Here is a 13,419-nt window from a genome sequence, read left to right as displayed (position 1 = left end):
TGCATCAGATGCTATTTTCGATGTTAAGTTTAGAGAAAACTAAAGCAGAGGATATAAGGGAGCGGTCTGTCCTGGGAAAGCCCCACAAGCTCCTGCTTGATTACAAAGAGTCCAGTTAAGAAATCAGGAAAATGAGAATAATTCCCAAAATGTGATGGACAGAGATAAAACATATACATTAAATTAACAAAATAAAACTAAGATATAGTAGAGTGAATCACTGAAGACCAACATTAGTAATACTAATGATAATAAAATATATAAACTTCTGGTAAGGTTGATCACTAAGGAAAGAAAAAGGGAATAATAAAATTAGGAAGTAAAAAGGAGTTAAACTATATATGAGAGATTAAAATATGACTACTGTAAGAACTTTATACCTAGAAAATTATAAAACTCAGTTTTAGATATAGAATGGGTGAATATATAGGAAGAACATTGGTAATATTTCATGTTCTTTCCCAGTCATACACCACTTCCTTGCTGTAATCAGTCTCCTGATTTATACCTTTTTTTTATACCATTTAAGTATTCAATGCTAGACAATACATTGATAGTTTAATTTATCCTCCCTGAGCTTCACTGAAATGGAATTGCATAGAATATATGTTTCTGTGCCACACCTTTTTTGCTCAACATATAAATGTAACATCTCTGTTTTTGCATGTAGTTGTAGTTACCTCTTTTTTGTTGTTATGTGTTATCCATTGTTTGTGTGTAATACATGTTTTCTTTAAATTATTAAAATATAAATGATCCATCAATTTTTGCTGTATAGCAAAGTGACTCAGTTATACATATATATGTGTGTGTGGGTATATATATATATGTGTATATATATGTATTCTTTCTCATCTTCTTTTCCATATTGTTTTATCACAGGATATTGAATATAGTTCCCTGTGGTATACAGTAGGACCTTGTTATTTATCCATGCTATATATACTAGTTTGTATTTGCTAATCCCAGACTCCCAGTCCTTCCCTTCTCCACCCCTCCTCCCTCTTGGAACTGCAAATGTGTTCTCTATGTCTGTGGATCTTTCTATTTCGTAGATAGGTTCATTTGTGTCATATTTTAGACCCCATGTATAAGTGATATCATGGTATTTGTCTTTCTCTTTATGACTTACTTCATTGAGTATGATAATCTCTAGATCTATCCATGTTGATGCAAAACAAAAGGTAGAGTTTTCTGTTTTACTGTTGAGTTATTTTCAGCTTGACACTATTATCCAAAAATATTGCTCTTAACATTCCTCTAATGTTCACTGCTGGATAGGATACTAATTTCTCTAGGGTATATACCTAGGAGTGAAATAAAACACCTGATTTTCCCTAAGTCTTAATTTTAAGCTATGGTTTATTGAGCCAGGGGCGTCCCTGGTTGCTCAGTGGTAAAGAATCTGCCTGCAAAGCAGGAGATGCAGGTAACTCTGGTTCAGTCTTTGAGTTGAGAAGATCCACTGGAGAAGGAAATGCCAACCCACTCCAATATTCTTGACTGGGAAATCCCAAGGACAGAGATGCCTGGTGGGCTACATCCGTGGGGTCACAAAGAGTCGGACACAGCTTAGCAACTAAACAATAGTGTTGAGCTAGCATGGAACTGAGTATAGAACTAGGTAAGAGAAACAAGATCCATGCATGCAAGCTTGCTCATATGACAGAGGTAACCCTACATATCAATAAATAAAGAAAACAATATTCAATAAATGGTGCCCCAAAAGTTTTTATTTTTATTATTTATACTTTTTTATTGAAGTATAGTTGCTTGACAATGTTGTGTGCCCCCAGATTTTTTATTGCATAAGAATGGGAATGAAATTGGATTCTGCCCTTTTTTTTTAGGTAATTGTTTAATTTTGGATGTTGCTGCGCGTGGGTTTTCTGTCATCGTGATGAGCGGCAGCTACTCTCCAGTGCAGTGTGCAGGCTTCTCACTCCATTGGCTTCTCTGGTTACAGAGCACAGGCTCGCGGGCATGCAGGCTTCAGTAGTTGAAGCGTGTGGGCTCTAGACCGCGTGCTCATTAGTTGTGTTGCATGGACTTAAGTTGTCCTGGGACGTGTGAAATCTTCCTGGATCAGGGATTGAACCCATGTCCCCTGCATTGGCAGGCGGATTCTCAACAACTGGACCACCAGGAAATCCTGGATTCTGTCTTAATCCATGTGTAAAAATCATTTCCCAGTTGGTTAAATAAATACATAGCATAAAAGATAAACCTTCTAATACAGAATGAAGAAAACTTAATGACCTTTGTTTGAAAGGATTTCATAAACAAGATATCAAAAGCAGTAAGCATACAGGTAAACACTTATAATACTGTATTATATTAAAATTAAGAATTTGTTTATCGTACATCATGCACATTAATGTATGAATACTTTCTACAGACTTGGAGAGGAAATTTATAACATAATTTAAAAGTTTTGGAATCCAGAATATGTAACGAAAAGAGTGTTTCTAATCAACCCAGTATAATCTAGCAATTACCTTTTATATAACTTAGAAAAACTCTTGCCCAGCTATCACCAGAATGCATTTTTTGTAAAGGTGTAGCAAGATTTATTATAATATATAGAAACTGGAAATATCCCTGGTTGACAGGAAAAGGAATAAGTATATAGTAGTTTTTTATGCAATGGACTATGATGTGGTAATAAAAATTAATGAATTATAACTGAAGTGTAATGATAATAAATGAGTCTTAGAAACAAGATTTTAAGTGAAACAAGACCCTGAAAATTATATACTAACTGATACTGTTTTTATAAAACAAAAAAAACCATGAAAAATAAATAACATATTGTGTTACTGTAGATAAATATATCATAAAACCATATTTTATTTTATTTTAATTTTTTGGCCATGCTATGCTGCTTGTGTGATCTTAGTTTCCCCATCAAGGATTAAACCTTAACCAGATCAAGGGAGCCTCAGTGCCAAGTCCAGAGCCTCACTGGACTGCCAAGGAATTCCCATAAAGCCATATTTTCAAATACCTTACCTATCTTCTTTCTCTTTTCTTTCCTGAAGAATTCAATCTTAAAGCCATTAAGTAAGTATCCATCTGGGATGTGGAAACCATGATGCTCCTGAGCTGGATGTTGGAGCCTTAATGATATGAAGACTTGGGTTATAGGATGAGGGAAAGAGAATATCAACCCAACCTAAGTTGTCAAAGCCCTCATGGAATGAGAAGGGCACTAATGAGAGTGCCCAGTATGGGGTACTAGGGACCAGTAAGGTTAGGAGGTGTTCATCCTAGAACTCCTTACTAAGAATTTTTAAAAGTCTATTAGTATGTATTTTCATTTCCATCATAAGCCCCCCAAAGTGATTCTGATATATTTGGTCTATAGATAGAACTTGGAGAAACATGGCACTTGAAGAATTTATATGTGTAGAATGTATATCGGAGAAGGCAGTGACATCCCACTCCAGTACTCTTGCCTGGAAAATCCCATGGATGGAGGAGCCTGGTAGGCTGCTGTCCATGGGGTCGCGAAGAGTCGGACACGACTGAGCGACTTCACTTTCACATGCATTGGAGACGGAAACGGCAACCCACTCCAGTGTTCTTGCCTGGAGAATCCAGGGACAGCGGAGCCTGGTGGGCTGCTGTCTATGGGATCACACAGAGTTGGACACGACTGAAGCAACTTAGCAGCAGCAGCAGAACATATGTAGACACATGTAAGCAAGGAAGCAGATAACATTTTTGAATGAAGGAAGAAGCATAAGGTAAGATGAAAGAAGTAAAAATGAATCTGTCTGATAAGGAGAATAGGAAGACATAAATAATAAAATATGAAATCTGTCTGTCTGTCTCATGACCAAGTAAGATTTCTCCCAGATATATAAAACTTGTTCAACATTCAAAAATCAATTAATGTGATTCGTTACATTAATGAGTAAAAAGAAACATCACATGGTCATAGCAATAAATGCATAGTTTTTTTTATAAAAATCTATTGTGTTCATGATTATAAACGTAGAAATCTAGGAATAAAAAGAAACTACCTCAACCTAATAAAAGCTGTATGTAAAAAACCCAAAGCTGACAACTTTGGTGGTAAAAGACAGAGCTTTTCCACTGTTACTGATAACTAGGAAAGGAAGTGAAGTGAAAGTCACTCAGTCATGTCCGACTCTTTGCCATCGCATGGACTATACAGTCCATGGAATTCTCCAGGCCAGAATAGTGGAGTGGATAGCCTTTCCCTTCTCCAAGGGATCTTTGCAACCCAGGGATCAAACCCAGGTCTCCTCCATTGCAGGCAGCCTCTTTACCAGCTGAGCCACAAGGGAAACCCAAGAATACTGGAGTGGGTAGCCTATTCCTTCTCCAGCAGATCTTCTCAACCCAGGAATGGAACTGGGGTCTCCTGCATTGCAGGTAGATTCTTTACCAACTGAACTATGTGGGAAGCCCCCAAAGAAAGGAAGCCCACTTCAACATTGTGTTGAAATTCCTAACCAGAGCAGTTTGGCAAGAAAAAGAAAAGTCAGCCTGTGTTTGGGGGTTGAAAGACAAGATATCAGTGCTACCCAAAGCGATCTACAGATTCAGTGCAGTCTCTGTCAAAATCCCAATAATGTTTTGTGTGAAATAGAAAAATCCATCCTAAAATTCATGAGGAATCTCAAGGGAGTCCAAATAGCCAAAACAATCTTAAAGAAAAGAACAATGTTGGAGGACTCAGACTTCTAGATGTTTTTCTTTTTATTGTCCATTTTCATCATCTAGGACCTTTAACTGATGTTATTTTTAAGTGATGAGAGCAGACATTTGTCTTACCCTTTATATTATGGAAACTATTCACCCTTGCACTAAGTGAGAGGCAAAAAGAAAATCTAGAAAATTCCCTGATGTGTCATTGCTTTGGTCCCAAGAGGCCCAGCCAGTCTGTATGCTTATGTTTATTTTTTAATTTCCAAGGATTTTCGTTTTGCTTAATGGGAGGATAGGTAGAAATGTCTAATCATCCTTGCCTCGAACTGTATTCACCTTAATTTTTAGAGGTGTTTTTGATTGATTTAAAATTCTCTTGACAGGCTCCCCCCTTCCCCTCCTTTCAGCAATTAAAGATGTTTTTTCATTGCCTTCTAGTTTGCATTATTTGAGACATGAAATCTGCATTCATTCTTATTTTTGTACTCCTGTATATAGACTGTGTATTTTTTTTCTTACTCCTTTTATTTTCTTCGTCAATACTTTCCGACAAGTTTATTATGATACACCATACTTGTTTTAGCTTATATTGCTTATGGTTTGTTTAACTTCTTGGAACTTCGGGCTCTTTTTATCAAATTTAGAAAATTTTGGTCATCGCTTTTTTTTTTTGAATTTTTGAATATTATAAATATCACATTATTGTGTGTCTGTTTTTGTTCTTTTTTATAGGTTTGATTTTATTTTGGTCGTCAGTTAAATTACTCGTGGATAGCTTTGGATTCTTTTGAAGATAATTTTTAAGCTTTATTAGGACAGGCTTTTACTCCAGAGATAGTTGTCATACAAAGATGGAGAATGTTACCTTCTGGGATCTCTACTGAATGCCCACAGTGTTGGGCAGTGTCTTTCACTCTCCCTAGTGGATTCTGAGTATCTGTCATCATGTGTGAGCTCTGGAAATTTTTTGGGTTGTAATATTCTGGTGGTTCTTTGTCCAGCCTTATGGAATTTCACCTTGCACATATACAAACCTAGTACTGATAGATAGTGTACTAAAGAAGACCCTTACACAGATTTCTGAAGTTGTTTTTCTCCTTTACTCTCTCCACTCCAGTACTCTGCCTCATGAATTCTAACTATCTCAGTCCCTCCACAGTCTGATCTCTCTTAGCTCATTTGGTTGGCCATTCTCTGCTTTGGGTCTACTCCCTCTACCTCAGTTGTTCTTATAAAAGCAGGTTGTCTCTTTCTTTCTTTCTTTCTTTCTTTTTTCCCGAATTTTCTCAGGAATCACAGTGCTGCAGTACAAAATGTCTGATAAATGTTTCATTCTCCAGGTTTATAGTAGTTTGCTGTGTTTCTGTTAGTTTCTATCAGGAGGACAAATCTGGTATCTGTTACTCCTACATGACCAGATAAGGAAGTCCCCATATCTCTCTTTTTTTTTAATTGCTGTGATTTTTTTTTAATAGGTAATCATTTGTAGGGAAAAAAAATTCACCATAAAATTATCTTTAAACTTCTCTTTCTAGCTTTACTGAAGCAGCAGTTGAGATTCCCAGTCCTCCTGAAACCCCAGCCAAACCTCCCGAACCTGAAAGTACCTTGCAGCCTGTGCTTTCTCTCATCCCAAGAGAAAAGAAGGCCCCACGTCCCCCAAAGAAGAAGTATCAGAAAGCAGGGCTGTATTCTGATGTATACAAAACTACAGAGTAAGTAGTGGTACCTGTCAGCTGACATCCTTTAAAGACCTGTTATTCTTCTATGTTTTAAATAATGCTTTGAATATCAAGGAAAAAAAACCCAATACAAATGTAATATACACAAATACAAATCTCATCACAAGTACCTCAGTGTTCACTGTACTCATGATATGTTTTGGGGGGCTAATTATTTTCCCTGATCTTTTATCCTCTCTCTGCCTTTCTAGATTATATTTCTATAGTTTGGATTCTAATGGTGCCTTTTTTGTTAATTGAAAATAAGAAAGGGAGCACTGTGCATGTATCTAAAAATAATCTTGATAATTTTCTACACTCACTCCTCATTTGATTCCTCACTTGTTAAATGCTTTCTGTGTTCCAAACTATTTGCCAGAGGAGTAAAGTACTCCTTACTTTTAAGAATTTCATATTCTCTTGGGAAAGTACAGCTTAATAAGTCCTCTGATAGAGAATTTTTAAAAACCCAAAGAGCTATCAACTAACTATATCATTGAGTAAGAAGTGATTCACAGGAGTATAGCAGAGTTTGGTTTTGGAGGTTCACAGTAGTCTGCAAGATGGAATAGGGCATTCCAGTTAGATAGAATATCACGTACCAAGGCACATACTAGGATACAGAAATTTTTCATATATTAGAACAACTTAGAAGTTCACTTTTTCTGAAATGTAATGGTGTGGAAAGTAAGCATTGTGTGATAGGGACCACAAAAACATGGACTTTCCTGACTCAAGATACTTATGCCACTAAGCTACATGAAATTTAAAATGCTATTTTTTTAAAAAAGGAAGTAAAAAGTGCAGCTTTGTGTTTTAAGATGATAACTTTGGCTACAGAGTAGAAAAATGAATGAGGGAGTTAATAATGGCAGAAATTGACAATAATCGTCAGAGGTCATGAGGTCTGAGTTTAGTCAAGAAAGGAATGAAATTGAAAGAGGAACAGTTATGTTTTAGAGATGCATCTGACCTGATGTGGTTAAAGTAATCAACATGAAAACCATAGCACTTTATTTTGCATTGAAATGACCTTTCATTAATTTGTCATCAAGATAGATATCACATAAACTCTTTGAGTCCATTTCTGCTGCTTATGTTGTGAAATGTTTTATTAGTTAAGCTTAGTTTCAGCAGCTAATGATTAGAAATCCTCATAAATAATCAAGATTGTTTAAAGACAAACACTTATTTTCCTTTAATTTATAAGAAGTTGTGAAGTACACAGTTCAGAGTTAACATGCCATCTTCACAGTATCTTCAGGGACCCAGACTCCTTTTATTCTGTTCTTCCATTTCAGCACCAAGCTTGTGTTCCTATGGTTACGTTTTGTTCCAGGATAACTATCATAAAGTCTTCATTGCAGAAAGTATAAAAGAGGAAAGGGAGTAAAAAACATGTACCTTCTTTGTAAGGAAGCATTGTGAACTGAATGTGTCTGCCTCAAATTTCATACATTGAAGCCCTAATCCCTAGTGTGGTGATATTTGGAGATGACAGCTTTGGGAAGTAATCAGATCATGTGGTGGAGCCCTCCTGAATGAGATTAACACCCTTATAAAGAGAGACACTGAGAGAGATGATTTCTTTCTCTACCATGTGAGAGTACAAGAAAGCAGTATCTGCAAGCCAGGAAGAAGGCTCTCACTTAGAACTGAACCCTGATCTTGGACTTCCCATCCTCCAGAACAGTGGAAATAACATTTTGTTATTTAGACCAGCAAGTCTATTGGTACTTCGATATAGCTGCTAATCTAAGAAAGGAAACTACAAAACCTCATAGCTACTGACCAAAATACAGACATGTAAGCACGCTTCAGCCACAGGGAAGACCGAAAAGTAATGGTCATTGTTTCAGATGACAGTGCAGAAAAAAAATTAGCATTCTGTCATTACAAATAAGAAAATGAATATATATTTTGGGAAGATCTTACATAGTAATGATTTTAAAGCAGTGTTTTTGCTGAATAGAAAAGCAGATATGTGTGAAATTTTTTGCTAAAATTTAAGTCATACTTTTTTGCTAATGTGCTTTTCCTGGATTAAATTCTGAAAAATGGGAGATTAATCATAAAATCAGTCTGTGCCTCAAAAGACCAGTATCATCAACTACATCAGTGTTTTAAAATGTCTCTAGTCAGGCAAAAGTCTTTCACTCTGAGAAGGACCTCGTTTATGCTAGAACTCGTTCTTCATCGCACATAAATAAATAGTAAGAAAATGGTTTTTTGGGGATTCTTCTTAAAACATTTATCAAATACATGTGTGCATTCTTAAAAGCTACAAAGCCAATATATTTTTGTGGGCTGGCTGCTTTTTATTGATAGCAGTTAGGGTGTAGGTTGTTTGTTTTGAAAAAAATAATTATTTAGAACAGTTTTAGGTTCACAACAGAATTGTTGGAAAGTACAGAGATATTGCATATATTCCCTGTCCTTATATACCACAGTGGTACCTTTTTGACAGTCAGTGAACCTGTATTGACACAGTATTACTCAAAGTTTGTAATAGACATTTGGATTTGCTTTTGGTGTTGTACATTCTATGGATTTGGGTAAATGTATAATGACAGGTATCTACCATTGTAGTAGCACAAAATAGTTTTGCTGCCCTAAAAGTCCTCCATGCTTGAGAAATTTGTTTTTTTTGGTCACAGAATGGTACAAGACAATTCCAAGTTTATTCTTTTTTGTATAAATCATTATAGGTTTTAAAAAGTTGTGAGGGGAGAGTGTGAATCAATTAAAATTGAATCAAGATAAGACCACACTATCAGTATGGAAGATTAATTAGATGAGCAAATAAATATTAGAAGTAAGAAGACTATTAGGATGTAAGAAGGCTATTAGGAAGGTTATACTCTGTGGTTTTCCAAGTTAGATCTAATGTGATAGCAGTGGCTAGATATTGGAAAAGGTGGACTCTTGAAGTTTTTTGACATTAAAATTGAAATGAATTAAACACTGATTGGTTGGTAGGGAGTAAAGGACTGGGCTAGAGTCAATGGTGATCCCAGTGTTTTGTTTTGTATTCCTGGGTGTGTGATGATGTCATTAACTAATACACTGGATAAAAGTGGTATGGCCAATATTCCTTAGATTAAGTGAGCCTCTACTGCCATGAATATGACTATGTACATGTACGTATATAGGCACCAAAAAATATCTTTGCCTAAAGCAAGTCAAATTTATTTTATAGTCCTTGAGGTCAGAAGTCTGAATTGAATCTCTCTAGGCTAAAGTCAAGGTGTTAGCACAACTGTGTTTCTTTTAGCGGCTCTAGGGTAGAATTCTTTCTCTTCCCTTTGCAGAATCAGGAGGCTACTCAAGTTTCTTGGCTTGGGGCCACTTCTCTGTTCAGAACCAGCAATAAAGACATTGAGATCATTGAGGCTGAGTCCTCACATTGAATCACTTCAACCTTGGTTCTGTTTTTACTTTTTTTTTTTTTTTCCACTGACTCTGCCTCATTTATATTCCTCTTTCATTTATAAGGACCCTTGTGGTTAAGTTGGGCCTACCCAGATAATCCAGAATAATCTCCCTATTTTAAAGTCAACAGATGAGAAACCTTAATTACATCTACATATTCCAGCTTCTAGGAAGTTTTATTTGAGGAGGAGGTTGTATATTTTTGTGCCTGCTATACATGTCTCTGGAGAAGGCAGTGGCACCCCACTCCAGTACTCTTGCCTGGAAAATCCCATGGACGGAGGAGCCTGGTAGGCTGCAGTCCACGGGGTCGCTAAGGGTTGGACACGACTGAGCGACTTCACTTTCACTTTGCACTTTCATGCATTGGAGAAGGAAATGGCAACCTACTCCAGTGTTCTTGCTTGGAGAATCCCAGGGACTGGGGAGCCTGGTGGGCTGCCATCTATGGGGTCGCACAGAGTCAGACACAACTGAAGTGAGTTAGCAGCAGCATACATGTCTAGCTTATAGGATTTGGAATGGGGTATCTTGCCTGGAGAATCCCAGGGACGGGGGAGCCTTGGTGGGCTGCTGTCTCTGGGATCGCACAGAGTCGGACACGACTGAAGCGACTCAGCAGCAGCAGCAAGGGGTATTGACTTCTTATTTTTTATGTGTCTTTTATATATCTGGTAGTTGTAAAAAATGCTGTATTACTTTTGGAATTTAAGTTTTATCTAATAGGGATTTTAAAGAATATGAAATACCAGATACATTTCAGGTGAATTGGAGAGTGAACTTTAAAGTGTACATTATGGTAAAATAGCATGATATTGAATATTAACACTACTTTGAAAGGGAGCTTTTGGTTCTTTTGTTGGGGGAGGATTCTGCTTTTAGTTCAGTCACTGTCACATAATGTTTTGGGCAGACCGCTTAGTTTCCCTGGAAATGGTAAAAATGAAACGATAATATAAAGTGAAGCTATTGAACTACATGCGATTCATGGGGTCACAAAGAGTCAGACATGACTGAGCAACTGAACTGAACTGATTGAACTACATACTTCATATCTTAAGACTGTCCTGACTCAAAAATTGTGACTTCTATGTTTTATAAAAATAAAACACATGCTTTCTTTGATTTATAGGCTCCTTTTGAGTACTAAATCTGTTATAGGAAATAGGATAACTATAACTTTCAGGCTTACAGAACATTGCTTGTTTGCATGGGAATTAATATATGTGTAAAATTTAGATGTATTTATTATATATTAATACTATAATATTTATATTATGTGTATAATACATAATGTTTACACTTAGCTGTCATTTCCTCAAAATAAAATGTTTATCTTTGGAAATAAAATGAAAGCATGGTACCATTTTACATTTGATATATTATTTAAATTTTTAGAATGTTTTCATATTAAATCTGTGGGAAACAGTAAAGTAGATGGTTACTATCTACTGTTTAAGAAACTGACACAGAAAAGTGAAAGAACTTAAGTTTACAAAATTTATCATCAAAATAATTATTGGGGTTTTTAATGCCTAGAGGTTCCACCACTCTTATTTCACCAGTAAATCATGCGGCTTTTCAGAAACTGAGGTTCAAGGGGTACTGCCTTAGAATTTCTTTGTTATAGATAATCTCATGGTTATGGTTGAATTAAATACCAGAATATGGTTCATTTTCCCCTGAAATTCTTTAGGAACATTGTAGGTCTAAATTCAGCTTAAATAGGAATGCAGACTGGATGAATGCAAACCTCACGCCATTCCTATTTAGTATCAATAGAAAGGCGTGCCTGCGTGCTTAGTCGTGTCTGACTTTTTTGCTACCTCATGGATTGTGGCCCACCAGGCTCCTCTGTCCATGGAATTTTCCAACCAACAGTACTGGAGTGAGTTGCCATTTCCTCCTCCAGGGGATCTTCCCGACCCAGGAATCAAACCTGTGGCTCCTGCATTGGCAGGCAAATACCCACGGAGACACCTGGGAAGCCATGGAGTAGCAATAGTTTTGAATTTTTATTGTTAATTAATAAACTCTTTTAGAGCAGTTTTAGGCAAAACAGAGCAGAGAGTACAAAGATTCCCATATATCCCTTGCCCCCATTCACACTCAACTTCCCTCATTTCAGCTAGCCCTAATCCTTCATTTGACAGATGCGAAAACCGAAGAGTCCCACAGATCATTTTAACAAAACAAGGTAAAAATTTCAGTTTATCTGATTTTATCTTAATCACTAAGAAAGCAAAAATAATGGGTGTTTATTTATTGAGGTATAATTGAACCACAAAATTATATTGGCTTCAGCTGTACAACATGTTAGGTGTTTGTGAGTCTGCAAAATAATCACATAAGTGTAGTTAAACATCTGTCACCATTGTTATGTCCAACTCTTTTCGACCCCATGGACTATAGCACACCAGGCTTCCTCGTCTGTCCATCACCAACTCCCAGAGCTTGCTCAGACTCACATCCATCAAGTTAGTGATGCCATCCAGCCTCTCATCCTCTTCATTCCCTTCTCCTCTTGCCTTCAGTCTTTCCCAGCATCAGGGTCTTTTCTAATTAGTCAGTTCTTCACATCAGGTAGCCAGAGTATTGAATCTTCAGCTTCAGCAACTGTCCTTCCAATGAATATTCAGGACTGATTTATTTTAGGATTGACTGGTTTAATATCCTTGCAGACTGAATAATAGTCCATTGTTTATTTGTGTGTGTCTATATATACATATCACATTCATCTCTCAGGAGACACTTAGGTTGTTTCCTTATCTTTGCTATTGTAAATAACACTGTTGTGAACATGAAGGTACGGTGATCTTTTTAAGATAGGTTTTTTTTTTGCTTGCTTCGGATTAATACCCAGAAGTAGAATTGTTAGGTCATTGGTAGTTCTAGTCTTAATTTTTTGAAGAACATCCTTACTGCTTTCCATAGTGGCTTTGCCAGTTTACATTCCAACCAGCAGTACACAAGGATTCCCTTTTCTTCACATCCTCACTAACAATTGCTATTTCTTGTCTTTTTGATAATAACCATCCTGACAGTTTGAAGGTGATGGCTCGTTGTTGTTTTGATTCGCATTTCCCAGCCAATGAATATACTTTAATGTACCTGTTGGTCTTCTGTATGTCTTAGTTGGAAGAATGTCTATTCAGATCATCTGCCCATTTTTAAATAAGATTGTTTGTTTATTTGTTTTTGCTCTTGAGTTGTATGAGTTCTTCATAAAATTTGTGTATTAACTCCTTATCAGATATAATTTACAAATATTTTCTACCATTAAATAGTTTGACTTTTAATCTTGCTTATGGTTTCCTGTGCTGTACAGAAGCTTTTCAGTTTATCTTTGCTTTTGAAGAAGCCTTTGCTTTAGGTATCAAATCCAAAAAAAACATCATAATCAGGAAATGTTCCAAGTAGAAGTTTTTAAAACAAACGTAGCTTCATGTTTTAAAATTTTTAATTAACTATATTGTGGTTAAATATACATCATAAAATTTACTATTTTAATCATTTTAAGTGCACCATTCACTACCATTAAGTACATTACCTTGTTATGCAAACATTACCACTGTCCACCTGCAGA

The 13,419-nt window shown here is 36.3% G+C and overlaps 1 protein-coding gene across 5 annotated transcripts in view; it reads left to right on the top strand.

Moving 5' to 3' along the window:
• The window catches only part of ASH1L (ASH1 like histone lysine methyltransferase), a 206,579-nt gene that overhangs the window by 101,759 nt on the left and 91,401 nt on the right, over positions 1-13,419 (top strand). For all 5 annotated transcript variants that reach the window (XM_018046245.1, XM_018046246.1, XM_018046242.1 and 2 more), the window contains one exon: positions 6,216-6,395. In XM_018046245.1, the coding sequence (XP_017901734.1) occupies positions 6,216-6,395 (180 nt within the window). The remainder of the gene's footprint in view (positions 1-6,215; positions 6,396-13,419) is intronic.

The sequence above is a fragment of the Capra hircus genome, chromosome 3 (genome assembly GCF_001704415.2).
Source record: "Capra hircus breed San Clemente chromosome 3, ASM170441v1, whole genome shotgun sequence".
Taxonomy (NCBI): Eukaryota; Metazoa; Chordata; class Mammalia; order Artiodactyla; family Bovidae; genus Capra; species Capra hircus.
The sequence above is the reverse complement of the archived record's forward strand: the minus strand, read 5'-3'. Positions and strand labels throughout refer to the sequence as shown.